The following is a 26,423-nucleotide window of genomic DNA, read 5'->3' on the forward strand; positions in this document are numbered from 1 at the left end:
AGCACGCGGCTCTGAGTGTGGAGCACATGGTTGGCTCAGTACTGTGAACGGCATGCTCTAAAACTCACTGATAAACAATCAATTGAACAACAATAACAACCAGTTATGTTTTGGCATCAAATTAGATTATGAAGTCCGTCACACAAGCTTTAATATTCCCTTTTTCAAAATAGCATCCACTTCCATAACTCTGGATAAATGTGGTTTCATGCTAAAAAAAAAGGGATGGCTGACTGCTGGTGGTTCGAAGAGGAGATTTGAATCCTCAGATCTGTAGTTTTGAGGTTTTGTGATAATAAGCAGAGCACTCTCTTGAGTTCCCCTTCGGTTGTACTTCACTTCCCCTGCTAGCAATTAGTCTCCAGAATGCTATTTGTCAAAAGCCAAGCCATTTCGTTTCCACTGGTCTGCCCCCTCCAGCTCTAGTTACAATTGACTGTTTCCTGTATAGAGAAAACTCTTAGGAGGAAGGAGCAGCTGGCTAAACCAGAAAGTGAGTATAGAAGTCTGAATAGAGAGAATAAGACAATAAACAATAGTGTAAACAAATCACATATCTGTCACAGGGATCAATTCCTGCCTCATTATTTCACGACACAGCACATTTTGAAACATTTCACAAAGGAAACCATTGCTTTTGGACGATTGGGAGTTGGGGCAATGCAGAAAATCGGTCAATCATGGAACGACGGCTATTGATTTTCCGAGCAAGATCTGATGAAATGCGGGTGGAGTAAAAGTGCTGTAAACAAATACGACGAAGGAGGTTACTCGATAAAGTAATGAGAGCTGGACTGGCTGTCAGAGCCGTAAAATGTAGCTTCACAAAACCCCCGAGGTGTAACATCTTAATGGAACATTGTCATTTTCCCCTCTATTTTCCCAATGATTGCAGACGAGACAGCGGGTACTTCAGTGACTCCCAGTGAGGTAGGGACCTATTGTATCTGGGTTGTAAGGGACCTGGAGAGCCATCAAACAGCCAGACGTTTTCATGGTAAATCACCAGCAGAGAGGGAACTTCTGAGAGTGCAATTAACAACCTCAAGGTCAGACTCCTCTGGAGAGTTCGAAAAAAAAAAATCCTCAGGCTTTCTCTCTCTTTCTTCTCCCTTGCTGTTATACTCTGAGCTATAGACTCATACACATGCTCCCTCCATCTTTACCCTCTTGACCTCGTGTTACTCCCTCCACCAGCGCTCCAAGCCTCCTCCCTCTCCCGTTCACCCTCCTTGTCTCCATTACGGATAAACGTTACTCTGTGGTCGGGGGCGACACCATTTCTCCCCCCCGTGCCAGAGATGGGATGAAAATCGGTCGCAGGTGTACAGGATGAGAGATATGGGTCTTAATCTGAAGGCAATACTGCCGCTGTGCACTGAGAAGGTCACTATAGGGATATTTGAGAAAGGAGCTCGGGGTTTACTTGCTCTTAAAACATGGTGAGAATTAACTTTTCCATGTTCCTGATTATGTGAGCACACTTGGGCAAATTGGGCTAAACGTTTTCTTTTTCAAGTCTTGTTTTACAAGGGGTTTGATTTAGTACTTGACAAAGCACAATAGATCATTGGAGTTTGAGCACCAGGCTTTGAAGTGCTACACAAAATAATGAGATGTCAAGCACAGGCTGTTGGCCAGAAATAGGACTCCTTATTAACACATAACTATGACTTTAAGAAGAGATGAAGTGGCTGAACTTTAACTATGAATATATTTGAAAGAATGTCAAATGTAATAGAGTTACGTTGAGCTCTTAATGTCTACAGAAACCTGAAGACATTTTTTATTACTGAAACTAAAGGGGGCACACTTACAAACTCTGTACTTTGATCGTGATTAAAACAGATAAGTGCCGTCCAAGATGTTTTTAATTGTTGCAAGGGCATTTATGTTACACATAACCTCAACATACCTTTTCTTTCTTACGTGGCAAGAGATGACTCAATGCCTCAGGTAGACCGACAAAGGAGAAAAGCGTGTGTAGGCAGAGCGCACCATTGAAACACTGACAGTTTCTCAGCTGGAATTCCACACCATAGAATGTTTCCAAAAGCTTTGGCTGTTTTCTTATAATGCTGTTAGTTTAGGTACAGGATAACAATCCGAAATTTAAATTAATTTTTTTCCCTGGTTGTTTGTGTTGGGGGTTTTGGCTGGCAACTCTCACACTAATGACATTTAATAAAAAAATGAAAACAAAAAAGAACCTGGCACTTTGCTGTTGGGATTTTGTCGAGAGAGACCACTTAAGTGTTTCTGAAATATTGTGTGTGTGCCTGTTAATAAGTGGGAATATGTCAAGGGTTTTAAAGGTTGTTTGTCCTATGCTGCATTTAATTGGATTCAGGCAGACACCGGACAATGTGTTAGTGAGAGGGAATATAAGTTGAGTCCGGCAGAGAATACCGCCACCGTTAACGGTAAATGTATTGTTGTTCAAAATAACTTTTAACTTTGGAGCAGCAACATCCAAATGATATGACCAGCGCTTGAAATCCAACCAAGCTATTGCAAGTAGCTACATGCACTAAACATGAAATCATTTTATTGAATATATTTTATTCCATTCTTTAAAACATATATTTGATCACCATAGCAACATGTCGTAAGGCATGTTTCTTCATCTGACCTGATCTATAAGGCTTTCTTGGTGTCAGGTGGTCTCATTAGGAGGATAAATAGGAACTTGCTTTATAAAGTGATCGTCCCTGAGCCGAGGCAACAAGCTGAACTTGTGCAAGGGCAGTGACATGATCAATAAGCCATTCCACAATAACCATATAAATATCAATATTATGGCAATCCCCATGCAAGGATCTAATTAGAGTGGGACTGGTGTAAAACTTCTGTCTAATCCATGTGATGGATTCAATTTAAAAAGAGATTCTTTACTCTTAATGGGAACCAAGAGAGGGTCAAATCAATGATTCATAAGTAAATAACTATTAAATGTGAAGCAGGGCTCAGGATTTGGTGATAAAGCTGCTCAAATGGGGGGATTTTACTGTACTTTACAGCAAGTAGACATCGATTAGACTCCTCCAGCAGCATCAGGATAAGTAATAGGGAGTGATGTTCGATACCAGCACGGAGCTTTACAAGGTATCAGTGTTTCTCATTTAATAGTGAAAAGAGTGCTGTTTCTTTATTATATGGCTCTTTGCTGCCTTGGACTGCTTCCTATTAATGTTTAATTGCCCCATGTGGACGAGCTTCAGTGTGGAATATGCTGACCAGTTTACAATAACATTTGTGTGTGTCTGTGTGTGTGTGTGTGTGTATGGTCTGAAGAGACTCGCTTAACGCGTGAGAATATAGCTCATGCATTATAACATAATAACTGTTTGTATTGGGTTTGGTTTACATGAAAACGATAGCTGTTCTCCCACACACATATCAATTATAATTCTTAGTGTGTCTTTTTTGGCTATAGGGCTACAGTTTGTCTCACTGTTTTTGTTACAGAGCAGGAAAGACATGCTAGAGGCTAGCGAGGCAAGTTACTATATTGGTTGAATCTCATGGCCTTGAGTTTACAATTTAGGAAACCACCAGAGGCATGCCATTTAAATAACCATAACCATAATTGCCTCAGCCAGCAAAGGAAACAGCATATGATTCCTCTGAACATTTACATTCTGCAGAAAACCCCTCAATATTTAGGACAGGGACACGACCTACTACATTTCGGAATAACAATATATCCATTCCAACATACGGACATCACTGATGTGCAGAGTCAAATGTACAGTGGCATATGATTAAATATATATGGAATGGAATAAAAGTGGCTTCCTGTCAAATTACATTGCATTCTCTGATACAAATGGCTTCAAGGATGACACAAAAAGATGGGATGTCAGACCATATAAACTCTGTTCTATTTACGAGATGACATGTCTATGTCGTAAACCTTCAGTGAACTTTGCATGTGTGATCCCAAGCCAAACTCCCTCAAAGTCAGGAATCAGACTCTCAGTGTCAGAGAACTGCCATGCTTGTTAACGTGCACGCGCTCACACACAGGCACACTGGCCTACCTGGCATGAGGGACATCGATGCTGGAGGACACCACTTTGCGTTTCTGCTCCAGCAGGGACACTGATCGGGTGTCGGGGTCCCGGCCAACGCGCTTTCCGTCCGCCATCCGCTGATCCTCCACTGCCTCGGGGCTGAGGGAGCCGCCCTCACCCTGGTGACTCTCTGGAGCTCCGTTACTGAAGCAGTGCTGGAGAGGGATGCAAAGAGTAGAGAGTCAGTACTTGGGCAGAGACCTGTCTTCAGTTCTTATGATGAAGCTGATCTAGGAATTTACCATGAGAAACACATTTTCTGAATTGAAAAATGCCTTATTTTGTAACGCCCGACGTGATAACCATGCCGTGCATTTCTGCTGCAGTTAAGAGAGACTGAGAAATACTGCCCAAATATTACTAAACTGCATGAAAACAATAGATGTATCATTTTCAACACAGTAGCCATTTGGGGGTTGTGCTCTCAGTGTTCTAAGCGTATGAGCCACATTTTAAGATTTTATTCTTTACATTTCAAACGAAGGAGTACACTGTCCAACATTTTCAAGCATTTTGGGCCTAAAAAAAGCTTTTCCAAAATAGATTGGATTCACTCGAAAATGCAGATGTCAGCTAAAACAAGGTTTTTTTCTTAATTCCTAGACGTCTTGGATATGGCAAGATACTGTTGGCAATTCTCATAAAACTCCATTCTCATAAAAAAACAAAAAATGAAATGGCATCCTTAACTTTAGCTCAATATAAGCTACAGGACATACAGCCAATCTGGTTTGTAAATTACAAATACAATGTAATAAAGTTCAAGGTAATGATGTTAAAAGGGGGGAGCAAGAACTTTTAACTTATAATAATATAAACACAAACATACTTATACACAAAACTAAATATTTCTGCGCCACACACACTGAGCAACATAAACTACTCCATGACACACACACACACTCAATCACGATATATCATCATTTCTCCCATCTGAAAACGCCCACCTGTAGCAATGTAAAAAAACAGCCCAAAATCATCTCTTCTTCTTACACAACAGCAGCAAATGGCCTGTTTTGGCACATGAATACCTGCATGCACCTACACACACACCAACGCACACATTACTGTAGGTAACTAAAGCCATCAGGCTCCTCGAAACACACTGAGAAAACAGCCAGTGACACACACGGCTGCCCATGCCACTAGAGCGTTGAGGAGTAAGACATGCAGACCAGTGTGTGTGTGTGTGTGTGTGTGTGTGTGTGTGTGTGTGTGTGTGTGTGTGTGTGTGTGTGTGTGTGTGAAGATCATTATCTCGTAGCACTGTAACACGATTAGGGTTGACGGTGGAAAAGGCAGCGGCACCCTAGTGCATAACTCGCACACATATGTACAGGAGAACTATTTACTTCGATTAATGACGTAAAAAAGCAGGGGATGGAGTATCACTCATAGAGACCGGTCACACCAACAATACGCTCCGTGAAAACACAGACTTGAGTAAAACAACAAGATGGATTACAGCAGCTCGGGAAGATTAGGCGTTGTGTGTATGTCGAGTGTACTTCTCGGATAGAACCAACAGCAATTCCTTCCTTTCACCAGGCTTATGAATGATGGCATTTCACGGAGCCAGGAAATTGTGAGGCATGCCAAATCGGTTGTGAAATGTGAGGCGCATGTGTGAGGCTGCTGGTGTAAATGTGCATGTGTGTGTGTGTGTGTGTGTGTGTGCACGTACCGAAAAATACCCCGAGTGTCCTTCATATCTGCCCTCTTTATCTCTAATTCATTTTCTTTCTTCAAATCACAACAAAACACACACAGACATGCACACACACACAGAATCTCATAACCTACTTGCTTTAGGCCGTTTTGGACAGTTTAAAGCGGCCACCCTTTATGGGTCAAAGGTCATAATGAAGCAGGCTGACACGGATCATAAATTGAATCCCATGTGGCGACATTGTCTTTGAGCTCATATGGTTCTTTGTTGGTACGAAGAATTTGTATCCGCTATTCTTTTGCCAATACTAGGATTAGGAATCAATAAAGTCTTAAAGACATTAATGAAGATTATATGTTCAAACATTACACATGACTTAGTCTAGGTCAGATTTGTTGTTTATATATCGGAATTGCGAGTTGAAGAGTTGCAATTTTTATTTAAACTTACATAACAACTTTTGGTGCCAAATGTACTCAGCTCAGCTAATATGCTAATGAACATTGATTTCATGAGTTCCCCAAAGAAAAGTACCATAGAATGATTATGTCATTTTATGAAGCAATATTAAGTATTCTACTTATGTATTATCTTTAGGGCTGACACCATTTTGTATTATTGATTAATATGCCTGTTATTTCAAGATGTTATCAATGTATTATTTGGCGTATAATATGTAAACAAATTGGGAAAAATCTGTTTCCTATTGTTTAACGTGACGTTTTTAGATGTTTGTTTTGTCAGTCCGGAATACAAAACCAATTCAGTTTAACACTGTGTAAAACAGAGGATACCATGAAAGATGGTATAGTGAAAACTGCATTTTCTTCATTAAAGATTACTAAGGATTAATTGTTTATGAAAATAGTTAGCACATATTAATAATATTGCAGGACTTTGACAACTAGCAACTCCATTATTCCATCTGATGTTTTAAAGTTAAATTAAAAACCATTTCAGAATCAGAATCAGAATACCTTTATTAGTCCCATGGAGGGGAAATGTGCGTAGTTACAGCAGGAAAAAGAGCCACTGACAGCTTAATGTTGCATATGTTAAATATGTGACATGCATTTAAAAAAAAGTACTACGTTATGATATAATTAAAAATATATATATAATAACAAATAAAAAGTTACATAATTTAAAAAAAATACACATCCTGTGATAAATTGAAAGTGCAATGTCTGTCAGAACAATAAAAAAAACGTTTGATTCAGCCATTACTCTTGGTGTTAGAAAGCAAGTTATTCTGCGTGCAGTACTAAAATATGACTATATTTTTTTATTCAATGAGGGAGGAACATAGATGAAATAAGATAAAAGGCATTGAGAAAGCGGGAATAAAGATGTGTGTTCATAGCACTCTCACACATACATAAACACAAACACCTCCTCTACCCTTAGATTACTCATACATCAGCACAGGAGACTTGCGGACTTGACCCTGTGGCCGTTGCGCTTCATGCTGATGCTGTTCAGCCAACCAATAAGCTCAGCCGACGCCGGCTTGCCCGTCTAGGATCACCGCTCTAGAACAAAGAGTCACTCAGCTCCTGTCAACAAGCCTTCTTCATTGACTCCCACGTTGCCGTACGATTAACGTAAACAACAGCAAGGACAACAAAAGCGTCCAGCAAAACAAAAACAAGTTTCGCCTCTTTGTTATCAGTGAGGCATCTGTGTAACATTTCTCAGACACTTGCACAAACCAACAAGTGGCATCCTGTCCCTCTTAGAACAGGGGGGGGCATTTGTTTGCCATACCGGGCAATGTGCCAAGCATCCAGATTCTTTGGAGCATGCCACCCGTTGTCAACCTGGGGGTGCCTGCATTATTGTCCGTACAGCTGTTGCTCAAACAGGGCGGCATGCCCACAAAAACAACCCCAACTCCAAAATCTAAAGTAGTCAGCCCTACCTGATTAAACATTCAAATACATAGGGGGGAAGCACATCAATGCACATTAAAAGCCACACAGATGCACATGTGAATACACACCCGCCCCTCCTCCTCATTTTATGGCTTGTTTTCTACCTCAGTGGGAATTAAGTGCTGAAAGAGACTTGACCATTGTGCTGGCTTCACTCTCCGCGTCAGCTGCACTCCTCCTGCCTGCACCAGGGACTTTATTGACGGTATTGTGCAACAGCTTTTGTGAGTGCAGCACAGAATACACAAAAATGTGCAAATGACAAAACAATAGAACCCAAGTTTAGACTGCATATCCCATCACTCAAAGCTATGACATGTGTCCATATGGACAGAGCTGTTGCATTTGTCTTTGTTTTACCATGAACACTTTAAAGATGAACTACTATTTCATTTAGGATTGATGTCAGAGTTGCTGCTGTATCTGTAGATGCACACCCTCCCTATAGCTCACATAAAGGAAATGTGAGCAGTCCAGCATGTGTGGTCACAAAGAGCAGCCTGTAAGTTCATCAATAACACACATGAATGCAAGGAGGCACAACACCACACCAAAACTAAATAAACCAAAATGCATCCGTAAACAAGCCATGATTTGGTCACATGCATTCCTCAGTAACTGCCTCACTGTAAAAAACAAAACACACACACACTACACTCACACCCATACACAAACACTACACACATGCCAGAAACAGTGTTTTTATTCCTGGATTGCCTCACACAATGTTTTTCTGAGAGAGTATGTGACACCAAAGCAGACAAGTTGGAAATGAAGGCAATTAGGTCACTGCTAATTAGGAACCCATATCAGGAATTTTTTTTAGACATCATCAAAACTTCAAATTCTGTCTCTAATTTCAAAGCCAACTCTATCTATTTTTAACAGGTGTTAAAGAATAATAACTCTGGTGTGCACAAAGCCATATATATTCAACTTGGTGACAAGCTGCATCATATTTGAATGAAAATGTCAAAAATATCATAAATATTTGAATGCAAACGTGCAATTAAATGCATGATTTCCCAAATTGTCTGCATTAAATGTTATATATAAATCATAAGCCTCTGTGCAAAAGCCCCGGACATCAGTCCAAAACGCTGCAGTCAGAGCGTGTTTGTTTGCCTCGGCTTACCCACCCACTAGCCCACATAAACATTGCGCAGGCCCTATCAAGGCCTTTGTCCCATATCTCTGGTGTCGCCAAATGTCATGACAGTCCGTTATTTGATGCAATATGCAACTGATTTTGCATAATTTACATTCTGAATCATGCTGTTTTTGTCCAAACTGGTTATATTTGACATCAGTGAAAGCAGCAGCAGCGCCAGTGACACCGTTATCCGCTCCGTGCAGGAAGCGGTTAATGCTGCAAAAAAAAAACGCACAACAAAAACAGTGAAGGCGCTTTTTTGCCGGCCGGGGCGCTACTCACACACCTTCAAGCTGGACTTGAGCGGTCCTTTGGCTGCAGTGTTGTTGAAGCCCGCGGCTATCTCTTCCTCGGAGAACTCCTTGAGGCTCCCGTCCTGCAGGAGCACGGTGTAGACGCTGCACCGGGATCCTGCGGTCGACACGTCTCTGTTTTCCTGCTTGACAGCCTGGACCACTCCTGTCACCGGGGCACCGTCCCCCGTCGGACTCGGCGCATAAACACGGCTGCCGAGGATCGACCGCTTCACCAAACGCCTCGTATGCATGTTTAAAAGTGTCCCACTGAATTCGGAGCCGGTGAACCGGTGAATTTAAAGCATGAGACGTCGAATTATAACCGGTAAACAACGTCGAGAAAAACACGAAACCGCAACTGGTATACTATCCAACAGCCCTGGTAAAATGTTAGAAAGCGGCCACATACTCAGAGGGCGAAGACTCTCAACAGCGTCTTAAATGCACCTTACTCAAAAGCACCGAAAACTGTAAGAGAACTTAGAATTAGCACCCGACAAAAGCCGACAACACAACACGATTCATTCGCCGTTAAACAACCTCCACAGCCAACCGGCTACCAACCTTCCTCTCTTCGACCTGTTTGTTTTCCCCACTGCTCAGTCCCTGCGAGCTCGTGGTGTGGCGGGAAAACACGGACTCAAAACTCCACGCAGGACACGACGTTACGTTTGTACACGATTTAACAAATATGTGGTTTATTCGTGAATTTACGACATGGACACTGAATAACAGAAGCAAACACATCGAATACAATCCCTTCTCCGTAGCCTTATCCACTGACTTTCTTACGTAGATGCTGTTACCGGTCGAAAACACGGCGGTTACGTGACTCCGGATCCGGCTACTGTGAGCTCCAGTCCGGGCTTTGCTCCGACCGAGCAGAGCCTTTACCGGCGGAATGCTGCCTGTAAACATGTGCGGTCCGGCGGCCAAGGCGGGCTGCTATTGGTCGATACAGCACACGCCTCCACAGGCCCCCCCACCGCTCCCCCCGATCCGCCAACAGAAGGTAATGCAAGCCGGGAGGATGCTCAATTCAAAACAATGACGCAAGGATGGAGAGGAAACGAGAGGGGAGGCGGTAAGACAGAAGGAAAGAAAGGGAAAAAAGGGGAATTTAGGCTTTCGGAAAGGAAAACTTTGACCAGACAGACAGGCTTTATGCAGTAACCTAGTTGTGAAACGCATGTAGCCTACTTTTCAAGTCCCATGGGATTTCTAAATTATTATGATCTGGTTTTGGGATATAAGTAATGGCCTGCAGTGGGATCTTCGAGGGGAGTTTAAAACAACAGGTTTATTTATTTCTCATGAGGTCGTCATTACCTAACAAGTGAGTTTTATTCTACTCAAGGTCCTGGGTGTAAACATGTGCCAAAATCCACCGCCCTGCACATTTACACAGGCAAGAGCCAACCAAATCTTTGCCAACCCCATCAGATAATTTAGACAAACAATGCTTTAAAGTGCTTGAAGCAAAAATGTATCAAATGCAAATGTATAATGTGGAGGTCAATCTTTCCAGATGTACTGTTTATCTTATTTCAATCTTTTTTTGAACAGGCACACTCTGAAGACTAATTATAATATGTAGACCTGTTGTTGGCTACCTTGTTTGTATGTTCTCATTAATATACCATTACGTGTAAACTGTAATACATGTATTTAATGCCATTGGGTAATGCTAAATATAAGCCATCAGTAATATTGCTCTTTTAACTGAGCTTTTCATCTCATCACAACAACACTCACAGGCAGCTCACACTAATGTAAGCTACACCCTGGACACATTAAGAAATAGTGTGATCTCACAACGTGACCTATTTTTTTTTTGCTCTCCGAGACAGACATGTATATGTTATGGAAATGTTTCTTCTCATTAGAAAGTTCAGTGTTCAGTAAGTGATGAATCAAATTTAGCAGGAGACTAATTATTTCATCCTGATCATTTCCCATTGTGGCAGAGAGAATACAAACCCATGTTACTTACAAATGGCCTCATTAATGTCAACTGTAATCTTTTAAGAAAATCATATGCAGCCTACAATCTTTCTACATGACAGCGCCCCCATTGAATAAAGGACACAATGACACTTTTTATTATATATATATATTTTAATAGAACAATTCATGTCATAAAATATTTACATGCAGAAAATGGACAGAGGGGAGTGACAGATATGAACATCATTTTTCAAAACAGACTGTGCCCTGTGGTCAAAGGCAGGTGTAACTATACAGTCGTCTGATGGTTGCAGGGGAAAAAATGATCTCATTACGGGAGTAGTCGAGAGGAGGGAGAGGCAGCAGGGGGGCATCTCTGAACCTCCACCACTCCCCAATTCCCTGAAGGGAGTGTCTCTGTGTTTGTAGGACCAAGATAGACAGCAAGAGAAAATGAGTGATTTTAGTTAATTGTCTATTAAGCCTGAGTGCGTATGTGTGTGTGTTGCCCTAGTATGATTTGGCTCTAAAACCCCCCTTTGACAGATAATTTCCTTTTAAGGTCATTCATAGCATTTTGTGAATTTCATTATATCTCACCCTCATACACAGCCAAATCACTTGGTATGAAGATCATACTCCATTTTGGGAGTGTTAATGGCATGATAATTATAATTTTTTTACGGGCTTCATTCACTCATTTTCATGTGATTTGCATTTTAAATCATCTTTAACTGTAGCATTGCTATAGGGATGTTAAAGCATTTCCCATTTCTGATATAACGTATTAATCCAATATCAGTCTGGGTGGGCTAGCTGTCTGTCCAAACCACAAACAAGCTCTTACATGTATAATAAAACATGAACTAAATCTGCAGATGCTTTAATGTTTTAATATTTTCATTCGGGTGGAAACAGACGACACCAATTATTTTCTGCAAAGACGGAAGATACTGTAGCAGTAAAATAGATATTTACAGCAAAGAAAAATTGGCCCTGTTAAATTTGAAAACAAACACCAAACAACAGTTATGACACATTAATTCATTTTTTTAAATAAAGTACCACACTCACTGTTTCTCAAAATGCATGTACCAAAACATTGTACCATATTTATCATATTCGATTGGTTACTACTTCTCAACACTCAGAAGCTATTTGGCAAATTGAGTTACTATAAGATAAAAAAAAAGCCTTTGTTTTCCTTTAAACAAGGCAGACATCGATCAGTGCTCTTAACAGACTTATTTCAAAAATAATAACACTCTGGACATTGTACAAATAGGTAAAAACTCACATAAAACATCCAGCGAATAACAGTTGGTTAAAATAGTGCTCTAAATATATACAAGCCTTGGTTGGCATGTCGTCAGTACAAGCTACAAACAGAAAGATATGTTTTTTTTTTATCATAGTGCTACTTAGTTAAAAAGCTTTAGATATTCAAATTGTGCAGAATGTAGCAAGATTGTGATGATGCTTTTGAATATATAAATGCAGTACCATGATATTAAACCTTGTGCTTAAAATCATCAGGGATGCCAACTGAAGGCTGTATACTGTACCAAGAGCAGGCTCAATAGACTAACAAAACAGTACAGTTGATCAATACATTTGCATCAATAAAGCACGTTTTTGTGTCATTTTAAAAACTCTTTTCAATTCGTTTTGAGCCTTGTGCAAAATGACAAAAAATGAAATATCTACTCATCATACGTATTGTTTTAAAAAGAAAGATTCCTTCAAAACAAAGAAGTCGGGGTCAAATGTACCTTTACAACTGTTGTGACTTTACAACCTCCTTTCATCTAATATCATTCAAAATTCTAGAAACTTCCAGAAAACCCTTTTTTACTTTGCGCTCCCAGACTCTGTAACATTTCACAATCACACAACAATACGCATCTTCAAATAAATATGAAATTCACACAAAAAAGGTTGCCATTGGCTGGGATACGTCTAAAATGCTTTCAAATATGTATCGGGACACCTCAAGCTCATTTGAGATCACTTTCCTTTCCTCATCAAAAAGTCTTCATTTCTATTGAGTGCCGTAATCTATGGACTTGTTTTAACTAACCATGTGGTCACAGATACTTCTGGCTTTTGCTTTGAATGCCTAAAACATGAATTTCAAGCAGAGAATGCAAAGCTGCTGAACCTGACAAAGAATAGAAACACGTCTGACACCTCAATATAACATGACACTGAGTCACCTAGAAGAAAGCCGCTAGCAGCTGCAGAGGAGAAACCATGATGCCTTCATATGTACAGTAAGTGCATGACTTTTCATGATTATATGGCACTGAATTATTGGATTTCTTTTTGTTATATCACAGGCACTGATAGTGTCCTCTTCCTATCCTTAAAAAAAACATGTGTGTGTTGTGATTTGATATTCATTTGATATTTTCACACAAATGTGGTTTAATGTGCCCACGATATGCACTGTCAGAAAGACAAAAGATGAATTCAATGATGCACTCATCCACATGATTAACAACCGATGACTGAGGCACTACTGTTAATTTCCTATGAGGCCTACCAGTACCAATGACATTCACCGTGGCTGATACATTAAAAGTTCACTTGTGATAAACCGTACCCGAGCTGTAAAGAGGACGCTGATGTATTGTTGATGGATGCTGTGGTGCACCATTGTCTGCCATTTCCCCCAGAGCATGCACCAGTAGCATGCTTCGTAGCAGGTTCAAAGCACTGCAGTGACGTCTGTGAGGAAGTTTCTCCCACGGTGAAGAGGGGGAAAACTTAGAGGCGGGACGTTTCCCGGCTTAGCCCCATCTCTCCGACACTCTCGTAGTCAGGCTCTGGCTGTGCAGCGTCTGAACCATCCGCCCTGTGGTCATCATCCGAGCTACTAGTCTTTGGGATGCGGATGGTTTCGTAGCCAGGGTCTGTGCTGTCCATGCCGGGGTCTTCATCCTGCTCGGGCTCATCGGGCTGGGCGTAGATATCTCGGACATTGGCGTAGAGGTCACTGGAGGAAGAGGCGGGGACGAGACCTTTGAGCTCTGCGATGCTGCTGTAGTCGTGCTCTTTGTCTTCCTCGCTCACACTTTCGTCACAGTTTGTTTTGTCGACTGTGGAGTACACCGCTGACTGAAAGACAAAGAATAGATACCTGTGAGTTGCCCCTACTTTGTAAAAAAATTGCCATACCTAATTTATTGAGATAACAGGAATGTGGACATAAAATAAACTGATGCTTTTGTACCAAAAACATCCCCGCTAGGTTTTCCCCTCATAGCGTATTGTCTGATGTTGCATGACTCTTTAACCAGTGTTTTTTTGTTTTTCTTTCATCTTTTTGGTGCTTGGAGAATTCACAGCTGTCTCGGGAGAGGAGACGGCAGTTTTGGGAATAAGGGAGTGAAACACACACTTACCTCATTGTCTGACAGGTTGTGGTTGCTGAACCCAGGCTCAGGAGAGAGAGGGGATTGTAACTGGAGCAGAAAAGAACAAAAAGATAGATTTAGATACGGATCAAAGTGTATGAAAAAGTCTGTGCTTCCTTCTCCTAAAGGTTGCTGTTGGGGACATTTGAGGGGTTGTCCCACATATTTTTTAGGAGCTTGGGGGCATCTTCATGTTGTTAAATGTTTGGTTTTAAAGTTATCTAGATTTGACTTGAAATGAAATTGATATGTGGTTGCACTTCTTATTGATCTGCATTACTAAAACATGCTGGCAAACTAGTTTAAAAAAAAAAAAAAAATCTCTTTAAAGTGGACCTATCATGCTATATTTGAATAATATAGTGTAGGACCATACCTATATAAGGCATATTTATACTTTTTTTTTTCAAAATACCAAACAGATCATGCATTTTAGCCATGCCTCATTTCGCTCAATTTGAAAAATGTTAGCTCTGTTTTTGCAAGGGTTGATTCTGTGAGCAACAGCACCATCTACTGGCCTGGCATATGTACTACAGCGTCTCCAGCGCTTTCTAACGGCAATGCCGTGGTTGTCTCCTCCTGATTGGTGGAGTTGGCCCAATAGCCGTAGCGCCACCGTCCTGACGTCAGGACAGTGTTCAAATCTGGATCAGTTTTGATCAGATCCGTTGCAGCCCCTTTTTTAGAGATTTGGGTATGGAGGAAAATAGAGAGGGTTGTGTTTTCTGACACTTGGTGAGTTCCCTGGAACACCGGGGACACATATTCATGTATAAAAGACGTACAAAAGTGCATTTTGCATGATAGGTCCCCTTTAAATAATCAAAGAAGGCGCTTGCTGGTGAACTTCTAATCTAGACGAACCCAAGCAGAAACAAGCTTTGTATTTTCTGTTTCTTCTTTGATTCATATGAAGCTAATGTTGTATATAAACACCCAGTCATTAAGACAATTATTGAGTACAAGTCAATATTCAGTGACTGAGAGTGTGATGCTTTTGTGCACTGCCTTCATCCGCTCTGCCTTATGATCGATGAGGGAGCCATTAATCAACAAAGCACATCTGACAACAGCAGCAAACACCTCGGAGTCTAACGAGAACCTCAATATCGCTGCTAGTGCTGACTAAATAGCTCATAAAACGTGAATATTCCACACTTCTCAGAGTGGAAAACATTGATCTTGGTGCTCTTCTTCTGACTATATGCGGGGAATCAACTCTGAATTATAAAGTCCTTAGCTGTATGTATCAAGGTTAATACTAATTTATTTATAAAAAGGTAAAGCTGTTCACTTGTTGAGGCACAATGCAATTCTTGTCAAGGGCACATTGCCACACAATCATTGCTTGAGTACTAAATGAAAAACAGAGCACAGAGATCATCCATCAAAGTGTAGTAGTAACATCATGCAGATACATGTTTCTGCATGACTTTCTTTTCAAACTTAAATCAATAAGATTACTTTACGGATAATGCATGATTGGACACATGATTACTTTTATAGATTAAATAAACGCCGGCAGATGCCTTTTTCATTTTTCAATTAGCCAACCAATTAGGCACAGTGCCCTGAAGGAGTGTGTATGAAACATAGACGCAGGTGACCCAACCACTGCGGATCTGATTGCGTCTAACAGTATTTGTTCATCTAATTTACAGCCCGCTGGCTTTCAAGTATCAGTGCAAATTGAAGAGAAATGTTCATTTAGTTGGTCACAGTTAGCACAGTATTTCATCTAGGTTTTAAGCAGTGTTCAAAACGTTGTTTCAAACATATTAAACTAATATAAAGACACATGTATTTATATTATAACAGAGTATGGTTGTGTGTTACATTGAGACATTGCATATGAGACACCATTGGATTGTGTGTGTGAGACAGGATTATGACAATGTGTTTATGTGTGCGTCATAGTGACATCCAAGTATGACAGTAAGCCAATTACAGCGGCCTGGGAAGAAGGACGACTCAGGTGTCAATGTGTATATCACGCCGACACAATTACATACGAATAAATCAACTGAGATTATCCGCATTTCCCTGTCTTGCTCATTCAGGATCATTAACAACTCCAAACAAAACTTAAATATAACATCTATAAACCACAATAACTCATATGATCTTTATCTATCACACATATATGACATACTCCTCTATTTAACAATAGTGATTCCCTTAAGCGATCAGCAGCCTGACAGTGCTGACTATTGCAGTTTACCTGGGCCGTGTCCCCAGCGTAAATCTCAGGAGCCCACTGGCGGGGTCAAATTCATTTCCTGCACCTCACATGTGCCCACCGGCGAGTCGGCGACACACAGGAAAATGAGTGCAAACAAGTGTTACTGCTGTTCAATATCTGTACAACTGCACAGGGTCAGAGAGGCTGTGAATGAAAGGTCACATTCTAAGAGGGCGTGTGTGTTTTTGTTTAAGTAGAAACCAGGTGTATGTATGGAAAAATGTGTGTATATGAGAACGCCTGCTTCTGTGTTTATCAGCATTTACAGAGCTGCTACCGGAGGGCATTCCACTCAGACATTTACATGCAGGCACCCAAGCATTTATACAGATGTCTGTGTGTGTGTGGGGGGGGGGGGGGGGGGAGTGCGTGTGTGTGTGTGTGTGTGTGTGTGTGTGTGTGTGTGTGTGTGTGTGTGTGTGTGTGTGTGTGTGTGTGTGTGTGTGTGTGTGTGTGTGTGAGACAGAGAAAGTTTCTTTAGCCCATATCATCCATCATGAAGCGAGACTAACTGTCATAGTGATAGTGTCCAGCTGGCACCCACTAGCCTCAGACACACACACACACACACACACACACACACACACACACACACACACACACACACACACACACTTGACAAGACAAATCACCGATGGCTTCTGGTCATACATGAGCATAAACCACGGGGAGCCGGGAACATTTAGGGTTATCCTTAAATCAGCCCCAGGGAGTCCATGTGTAGCAGAATTATGTAAAAACACACATGTCGTGTGTGTGTGTGTGTGTGTGTGTGTGTGTGTGTGTGTGTGTGTGTGTGTGTGTGTGTGTGTGTGTGTGTGTGTGTGTGTGTGTGTGTGTGTGTGTGTGTGTGTGTGTAATGTGGGGGGAAGGAGAGACGCAACAGAATTCATGCTGACTAGACAAGGTGCATATGGGTGCATCTTTAAATGAGTACATTTTTGACGTGTCTGTGTGTGTGTGTGTGTGGCTTTGGTTTGGAGATGTATCGTAGCTAAGTAGATCTCACTTTCATGATAGATTTGGGGGTCAGAAGAGGAGGGTCTCGCCTGCTGTCCAATTAAGAAGAAGTGATTAAAATACTGGCAACAGCAGAGACAAAGGAGAGAGAACAGAGATACTGAATAAAAAAAAATGAGAAGAGAAATAAAGTGGAGTGGAGGAGAGAAAGGATAGTTCCTGTTAAACAAGTCATCAATCAGGTCTCTAAAGTAGTGATTATTATGGTGTGGTCCGGGGCCCTCTGCCAGGGGGGCTCTTAAAAGAGGTTTTGTTATTTAAACTATTGGGGTTTACTTTGACCCAATGCGAATATTTCAACAAATAATATTACATTTTTAAATCCTTCATAGTTAATTCTATAGAAGAAGACTATTCAATAATAAAAGAATTAGGCTTTGTTAAAATATTCCAAGGGACATACATGAGGGGGGCCACGACTCCCAGGTATATTTTCTACATTGTAAAGGGTCCTTGGCTGAATTATTTTTAGACCCCCTGAACAAAACCACTTTATTTGAAGGTAAAACAAAGTGACAGTGATACCTGTTTTGCTGGTTAAAATACCTACTACGGTAAGCACAATTGGTCAAAGGTGAACCAGGTAGCCAGTCTGTTTACTGGGATGCTTGGTGTTCTATGAGGCTGCACTAAATGCTAACCACAGCATGCTAACAGGCCTACAATGACAGTGGTAACATGCCTATGTAAGCCATTTTAGTTTAGCTTGTTAGAGTGCCAATATTCACTTATTAGCACCAAACATAAAAAAAACTTGCTGAGGCTGATGGGGAGATCAAATGGTTTGCAGGACACTTTGAAAATGTTGATAGCATTTTAAAAACCATTACAGTTTTTCCTGAGTGTGACATTGATGTGTGTGTACTTAAAATTCATGGCAATCCACCCGATAGTTGTTGAGACATTCCACTAATACAGTTTCAAAGTCATGGTAGTGCTACGGGAAAAGTCATGAAATCAAGTGATTAGGATTTGTCCACTGGGCACTGTAGATATCGGTACCAAACAAATCCATCAAAAACAGACATTGTCATTGTATGCCCTCCCATACACCATGATTATCCTTTAAACTAGCAGTAGAAGTGAACGTACTGTAAAGCAGAGGGAAACAGACCCTACAGAGGAAGAAGGAGTAGAGAGTATCTGCCACATGCAGCTTTCTGGCAGATTGACTTATCAGCTTCTAACAGTCTGATGCAATTCTTCCTGAGCTGAGAGAGTGTGTCAGCGTGTGTGTTTGTTTCTTTGTCTGTGTGCTTCTCTGATGGATCTCCACATGTGGAAGGCAGCATGCTGAGAGCAGCAGCAGCTCTGCTCTGTGTGGAGCATGACTCTGAACCATTTCTCCTCTCTTCTTTCACCCCCCAACTCCCTTTTCTCCTATTCTCCCTTTACATCTCCACTCTCACCCCCTTTCTTCCCTCACATACTCCTATCTACTACAGATGGCTTCATTTCTATGCCGCGGTGGGAATCTTTTTTATTTCTCACTGCCTTCTCACTCTTGACTCTCTTTCTCTCTCACCCTTTATGCCTCCAGGACCTCTCAGCCCTTTCTGAGTCTTATCTCCCATCATCTCTCACTATCTCTATTTCATCTATTACTCTCTCCTGCATTTCCCACTCCAGTTTCCATTTTCCATTCTTCTCTTCTCCCATCACTGCTACACCATTTCCTCTCACATTTTCTAGCCTCAGTCTGTCACTCGCCTGAAGCAGCACTGAGAAGGCAGTTTAGCAGATGATAATTGCTCTCGTGATACATCTCATAATCTTCTTTATTGCTCATGGTCTCTCTCTCAAGCCAATTACTTTGATCTTTTACACAGGGGTTCAACACACCTCGGGTTCATACGGGGGTTCTTTGTGTTATTAGGGTGGGGATAACTTGTGGTGTCCGATAATGAGAGAAAGGAAACCTAGGTACATTCAGAGCTCAGACACTGAGTGATGTACAGTACATACAGGATGCCTGTTATTTCGCAGATAAAACTTCATCATATGCCTATAAGGAGTAATTCAATTCTAAATGTTTTGGTCATTTAAAAAATCTATTTCCCGTTGCATTTTAAATTACTGCTTTTCTTCTTCTTTGCTCTTTTAAATTAGGTTTTCTTTGTTCCATTAAATTAGCATTTTAAAGTCCCCTATTATAATGTTTTTCATTACTTTATTATAAGTCTCAAATATATACAAAACATGTCTCTGAAGTGTTTGGCTCGAAATACCAAACAGATCATGTATTGTAGCATCCCATAATCCCCTCTGTTTCAGCCCTGTTTCAAAAGTGCTGATTCTCTGTCTTTTACTTTAGATGAAAATAAAGAGCCACTCCCCACGCCCCTCTGAGAGATATTTGGTTAAAAAGAACACAATGGCCGCTTTCACACCAAGTATTTTGCCGTACTTAGTTCCCAGCACTTAGTTCCCAGCACTTAGTACCCCCATGGAACTAAGAGCCGATCGCGTTCACACCGGAATAAGTTCCCTGAGGGAAGATTACGCAAATGAAGCCGCTGACGTCACTTCTTCTTCTTCTGCTTTGGGTTTACTGGCAGGCCGCAAACAACTTCACGGCGTATACTGCCACCCGAAGTCCCCGGCCGGAAGTCCCCGGAGTTGGGGACTGGCTTCTACTGAAGCCTTCCGAGTAAATCGCCAGAACGCCGACACCTCCTCATCACTCCACCGCTCCAATGTTTTTTTGTGTTGCCATACGTTATTCTCTCTCCGTTGGTGCGCGGGGCTAATGCTAATGCTAATGCTAATGCCAGCAATTACAATGGCGGCTTCAAAAAACTTTTCCGAGTTTTACGGGGCGTGGTTTGCAATTCGCCCAGCCAATCAGAAATTGGAACTTTTTTCTCCCATGAAAGTACCACCTCTCTAGCAGGCACTAAATAGGGGGTAAAAGTTCTCATGAACTAAGTTCTCTTTTTGGTGTGAACGCAAAATCCCAGGAACTATTGGAACTAAACGGGAAAAGTACGGGGAAAAGTACTCCGGTGTGAAAGCGCCTATTGGTGCTCTAGGAGGAGATTCAGGTGATAAGGTGGGGGGTGTTACCTTGGTTGGTTATTGGCTAATGGTTACACAAGCCAAAAAATCGTTATGACATCATAAAGTGACCAAAATCTGATCAGCTCACAGGTTTTTATATAAATGGATCAGGACAAAAAGTGAGATCATCTTTTTTCCTGAAACTTTCAGAATCTCTTTGCACAGAGGGGACACATGTTTATGTATAAAAGACATGAAAAAGTGGATTTTGCATAATAGGTGTCCTTTAAGCTGCACATCTCCTCACCTCTCCATTGTGCAGCCCAGCGCCGGTCATCCCATTCATCACCACTGGCTGGTTGTCATTTTCATCCAGAACCTTCTCTGGTACCGGGGGGGGTAAGTCCTCCTCTGGTTCCTCTACAGGCCTGTGGGGGGGCAGGCTGGCGTTATCAGAGCGCCGTTTGGCCTCCAGGTCTGCGCTGTGGCGGCTCTTCTTATTCAGGTCCACGGAGGCGTACTCCACCCCAGCGCATAGGGGCCCCCGCTCAGGAGTGCAGGGGCTCAGGTGGCCGTTGAGAATTGCGGGGGGGTGAGTGGTAGGTTTGTCTGAGCTCAGCTGGATGGTACCGTTGGGGAGGCCCAGCTGTGGGGGGGGCTCTTTGAGTTCCTTCACCGTCTCGTACAGGGAGTCTTCCACGCTGACGTCACGTGACGACACCGCCATCTCCTTCACCACCTGGAGGTCAGAAACAAATAGAGCAACAACTGTTAAGATAAGATATATTTTATAGATCACAGTTCAGGAAATTATTTAAAATTCTTCATCAATTAATAACTTATTAATATGTATTAGTCGCCTGATCGTTTGGTCGATTAGTCTAGAAATAATTGCCATTTAATTTGTTTGTTTTTTAATCGTTTGCGTAGTTTTTCATCCAAAATTACAGAAAATGCTGTAGTCGGTCTCTCAAATATGGAGATTCCTTGCTTTTCTGGGAATAATATCGAAATTAAACTAAATATCTTCTGGTTTTGGACTGACAAAAAAGACCTTTGCACTTTGAGAATTCTCCATTATTTTCCAACGTTTGAAACACCTAATAATTAATCGATTAATCTAGAGAATAATTGGCAGTTGGATCGATCATTATTTTGTTTCAGCCCTGGATTTATGAATTGAGTTCGATCCAAATAAATTAATCTACCTTGTGAGAAAAATCAAATCGAATTCTCTCTGTGTTTTGACCCTGAGCTCAATCAATCAAACGATCAATCATCAGCCGATCAGCGCTTTAATCTTCTGAAACAGCCACATTCAAGCCGAGTGCAAGTAACAGCATGATTCTGCTGTAGTGAGGTGACTTTAAACATTGACCTCATAGGTGCAGTCCCCTGAGGCCGGGGGTCCCTCCCCAATAAGGCCATTGTTGGGAGGAATGCTGGGAAGCTCACGGTCCTGAGGACACTTAGAGGACCTGAGCTCTGATTGGCTGGAGAGCATCTCCTCTGATGGCTGGGGACTGTTGTCCTGTGTGTCTGAGAGGACTGGTGGGACAGAGAAAAAAAAGAGAACGAGTGAATAAAAAGCTTCTCGTTTGGTGACTAAATGTGTTTTCTTTTACTGATATTTAGTTAACATACAGGAGAAAATGACAGAGAAAGATTACACATAAATAGCCATAAAAAACAACAGCTGAGGTTAAAAATGAACCAAAGCTGAGAGTCAACAAAGACGTTGCACAACACCAGCTGCTAAGCAAATGTTAATGTTATGGAGCTAAATTAAAAATGATGATTAAGGATAGCAGTGACTAACATCAATATCATAGAGTTAAAAAACGTCATGAACAACGGAGAAATGATATGCCACGCTAAAGCTAACTGTCTTGACTTACTTGTACCGCTGGTTAAAGGACCATTGTGAGAGCTACTGACGGCCAAGTCCGTCGCAGGACTGTCTGCTGATTGGCTGATCGTGTCTTTCTCTGACACCTGCACAAAATGGAGAAGATGATTGTCATTGCAGGGCAGAATGAGCGGACCAAAGTGAAAGAATGTCAAGTTTATTTCGGTTTCACATCACACCAAATGAAAGTGTGCTGAGTAGAAGTCAGTCATAGAAGGTATTTTGTTGGGGAACCTGTGTAGCTCTGATTATAATTTTTGTCTGGCTTCCCTTTTTAATAATGTCTGCTTTTTTATAGCGTCCTCTCACATGCCTTGTTACTTTAAGCACATTATCAGTATAGTACACATGCTTCATTAAATGTGGAGTATTTTTACCCACCTACAGTACAAAAGACATTTAGAGAACACTAACCATTTTTGTAACAAAGAAAACTGATGTATGCATTATGGAGGCACAATATGTATTCCTATCTCAATTGATAATTGTAATTGGGCTTATGAAAAACAACAGTTTATAAACCTTCTATATACACATCTAGCTTTATATTTTTGCTGTCACTTTTGTTCATTAATAAGAGACACTGAAACATAGTCAGAATGACGGAGGAGGGTAAACTGACAGGCATTAGCAGTGTTGCATGTGTAAAAAAGATAAACCAAAAAGGACGATTTTTTGAGGAAATTGAGCGATTTGATTCTGTATATTCTCTTCCCTCCCTTTTGCAGGAAAGTCAAAGCTGCAGAACAACAACCCTGCAGTTGGCAGGGATTCCGTTTTGCTCAAGGACACTTCAGCAGAGTCGTTTTTTTTACATTGAGCTTTTAAACCATGTCCTCCAGTTGAAGGCTGTTTCTCGTTGGATCACAAGGCAAAATCAGCAAAGTGAGCTGCAAATAAACTACACGAATCAACACACATGCACTTTAAAAAATAAACCTTTTAGTCTGCCTCAGGGAAAGGTATCCCTTCATCACTCAATAGTTAGAGCTGAGGGAAAAACTGTGACATTGTATTATCGCAGCAAGTCACGATTCTCTTTGTTAAGGTTGTTGTTTTCCTCCTGTGTGAGCAGTATGCTGTGAATTAGAAGCTCTATAACACCACCTATTGGTCGATTACTCTCATAACTACTGGGGTCCATGATGTCATCTTTTAACTATTTTATGACCCTAATGTCTCTATATTTTTTGTTTTTTCCATGACAAAGGGTGGGAAATAGTTAAAAGATGATGTCATAGTCTCAGCATCTTTCAGGTCCCATCTTTTGTCTGACAGTTTTTACAAAAGTAGTGCCAAAGACATATCCAAATATCACAGGAATTAACTTGTTTTGTGAGGGCACGACAATCCATGAATTTTCTCGAATCTTTTGTATGTATGGGATCTTTCTGTAATCACACACACGCGCACACGCGCACACGCACACACACACACACACACACACACACACACACACACACACACACACACACACACACACACACACACACACACACACACACACACACACACACACACACACACACACACACACACACACACACACACACACACACTCTTATCCTGTCACTTCCGTAAGTGAATGCCGGGCATTTGTCACACTTAAATGTTGCTTGGTTACTGAAGCAGAGTATTATGGGAGTTGGTAATAACTATCTGTGACATGATGTTCGAGAGGACATAGTGAGTACATTATGAGTAGTGCGAACATAGAAAGGGCAAAGGTCAACTGTACAAATAATGAATATTCAGTTTTCTAAATTGTTTTATTGAATTGACTAAAGAAAAATACGTCCATACCTCAATAATATAACTAAAGTATTCTAGAACGATAGCTTCAAAAACATTAATGGTTACTAATGATGATGATTGTTATGCATATGTGAGAGAATGTGTGAAGGTGTACGTGTGTGAATATGCGTGTTAATGTTCACACGCATGTAATTATTCATCTGCCTGACACACTGCAGCAGTCAGACTCAAAACACACAGCTGTTCCCCTCTGCTTCTCACGTCACATATAAACACCCACACAGAAAAAAATGCATCAAAAACAGAAAAAACAAAACTTCATGAAAAATGTGTGTTATTTGTCAAATCTGCCCTCTATGATGCTTCAACCTTGCCTTTAAAATCTGCCTTTAATTTTCGTTAAAGGAGTAGTTTGACATTTTGGGATATTTCCTAGTCTTTGGTGGTTTCCTGGGACTAAACAGGTGCATTTTAGAGAAGTAAGTTGGCTGATTGTGTTACTACTTTACCGAGCAGGGCTAGCTGATTAGCGTCTTTTTGATGTAGCTTCTAATGTAGTTTGTCAAGAAAGCAAATAGGTGAATCCATTAAAAGGCCAAAACGTATTACTTTAACATCTACTGTTCATGCATGCACTACTATTGCAAGCCTTAACCTGAAGTTCAACTCACTCCATTCATGAGGTTCTGGTGGTCTCCTGCTGAATGTCCACTGACCGCCTTCTTCTGCCTAGAAAGAGAACAGAATGAAAAGATGAGAATTTTCTTAATGAGGGATAGGTGTCGAGTAATGGCAGAACACAGAGGACACTAGGCAGCCCTGAAAGTGATATTTGTAATGTTAGACTCATAGTTTGCATGAATCTAAAGGAACATTTAAATGAAGCTGTTCATTTCCTCGGGTCAGTTTCAGGTCTGGGTGTTATTCACTGTTCTGACTCATGGCTTGACTTTTTGAACAAAATGTAAATTGTCCTTGGAAACATTTCTTATTTTCTTTCCCTGGACCCTCAATGAAATACTCTTATCTCCTTCCATAGGCACTACACGTGACATTATCGTCTTCACATCCTTGTTTATATATTAACAATAGGGCTGTCAAGTTAACGCGTTAATAACGCGTTAACGCAAAAAAAAATTAACGCCACTAATTATTTTAACGCGATTAACGCATGTGTATTTTTTGTCCTCGGCCGCCGTAGTTTCAGAGCGCATCGAGTGTAAAATACCATCGACAAGCTGATGCTGACAGCCCCGCTCCTGCCGCCCGCTTGTGGCAGACCACACTTCCACGCTCACTGGCAGGCCCGGAATGGCCATCGGGAGGACCGGGAGGGAGTGTGTATGTGTGGCGCGACTCGCGCGAGCGAGGCACACCTTACGTGTTGTTGTTGTTAGCATCTGGTGCTAGCTAGCTGCGCTAACGGATATAAGGAGCTGTTTCAATGACATTTCGCCGACAACTGCGCCGAGCACTTGACTTTATGCAGGGCGAATATTTGTAATGTTCAGAGGTTGTTGTGTTTAATATTCATGAGAATATTTGTCATTGTTCAAATGATAATAAACAAACATATAAAGCATATTTGTCCACTCATATGTTGATAAGAGTATTAAAAACTTGAAAGATATCCCTCTAAGGTACATTTAGAACAGATAAAAAATGTACGATTAATTTGCGATTAATCGCGATTAACTATGGACAATCATGCGATTAATCGCAATTAAATATTTTAATCGACTGACAGCCCTAATTAACAAACATATCTGGGACTTTGTCTCTTTTCACATCTCGTAATGTTAACCATGGCACTTTTAAACATCACAGCACTTATTTTAATTCAAAAATAATATACATATTTTTTAAGTATATTCTAGATTTTATTTTGTATTTAACTTATGTTATGCACCAACATAACAAGGTTAATACCTTGAATTTGATAACCTCCTTGGCAATAAACCAGATTCTGATTCTAAATTCGAGCACTGACTCATTATTGT

The 26,423-nt window shown here is 41.1% G+C and overlaps 2 protein-coding genes across 4 annotated transcripts in view; both read right to left on the bottom strand.

Moving 5' to 3' along the window:
- Window positions 1-9,866, bottom strand: part of znf704 (zinc finger protein 704) — a 41,777-nt gene extending 31,911 nt beyond the window's left edge. The window contains exons 1-2 of one of the 2 annotated variants that reach the window (XM_034124487.1): window positions 9,119-9,866; window positions 4,044-4,231 (exon numbers count right to left, since the gene is read on the bottom strand). In XM_034124487.1, the coding sequence (XP_033980378.1) occupies window positions 4,044-4,231; window positions 9,119-9,379 (449 nt within the window). In that variant the 5' untranslated portion in view covers window positions 9,380-9,866. The remainder of the gene's footprint in view (window positions 1-4,043; window positions 4,232-9,118) is intronic. The other variant, XM_034124486.1, reaches the window with a different exon arrangement.
- Window positions 9,867-11,952: 2,086 nt separating this feature from the next.
- pag1 (phosphoprotein membrane anchor with glycosphingolipid microdomains 1) overlaps window positions 11,953-26,423 on the bottom strand; it is a 51,286-nt gene continuing 36,815 nt past the window's right edge. For both annotated transcript variants that reach the window (XM_034124561.1, XM_034124563.1), the window contains exons 4-9: window positions 25,095-25,152; window positions 22,658-22,754; window positions 22,138-22,307; window positions 21,067-21,498; window positions 14,483-14,542; window positions 11,953-14,195 (exon numbers count right to left, since the gene is read on the bottom strand). In XM_034124561.1, coding sequence (XP_033980452.1) covers window positions 13,845-14,195; window positions 14,483-14,542; window positions 21,067-21,498; window positions 22,138-22,307; window positions 22,658-22,754; window positions 25,095-25,152 — 1,168 coding nt within the window. In that variant the 3' untranslated portion in view covers window positions 11,953-13,844. The remainder of the gene's footprint in view (window positions 14,196-14,482; window positions 14,543-21,066; window positions 21,499-22,137; window positions 22,308-22,657; window positions 22,755-25,094; window positions 25,153-26,423) is intronic.

Source organism: Trematomus bernacchii, unplaced genomic scaffold (assembly GCF_902827165.1).
Source record: "Trematomus bernacchii unplaced genomic scaffold, fTreBer1.1, whole genome shotgun sequence".
NCBI classification, from domain to species: Eukaryota; Metazoa; Chordata; class Actinopteri; order Perciformes; family Nototheniidae; genus Trematomus; species Trematomus bernacchii.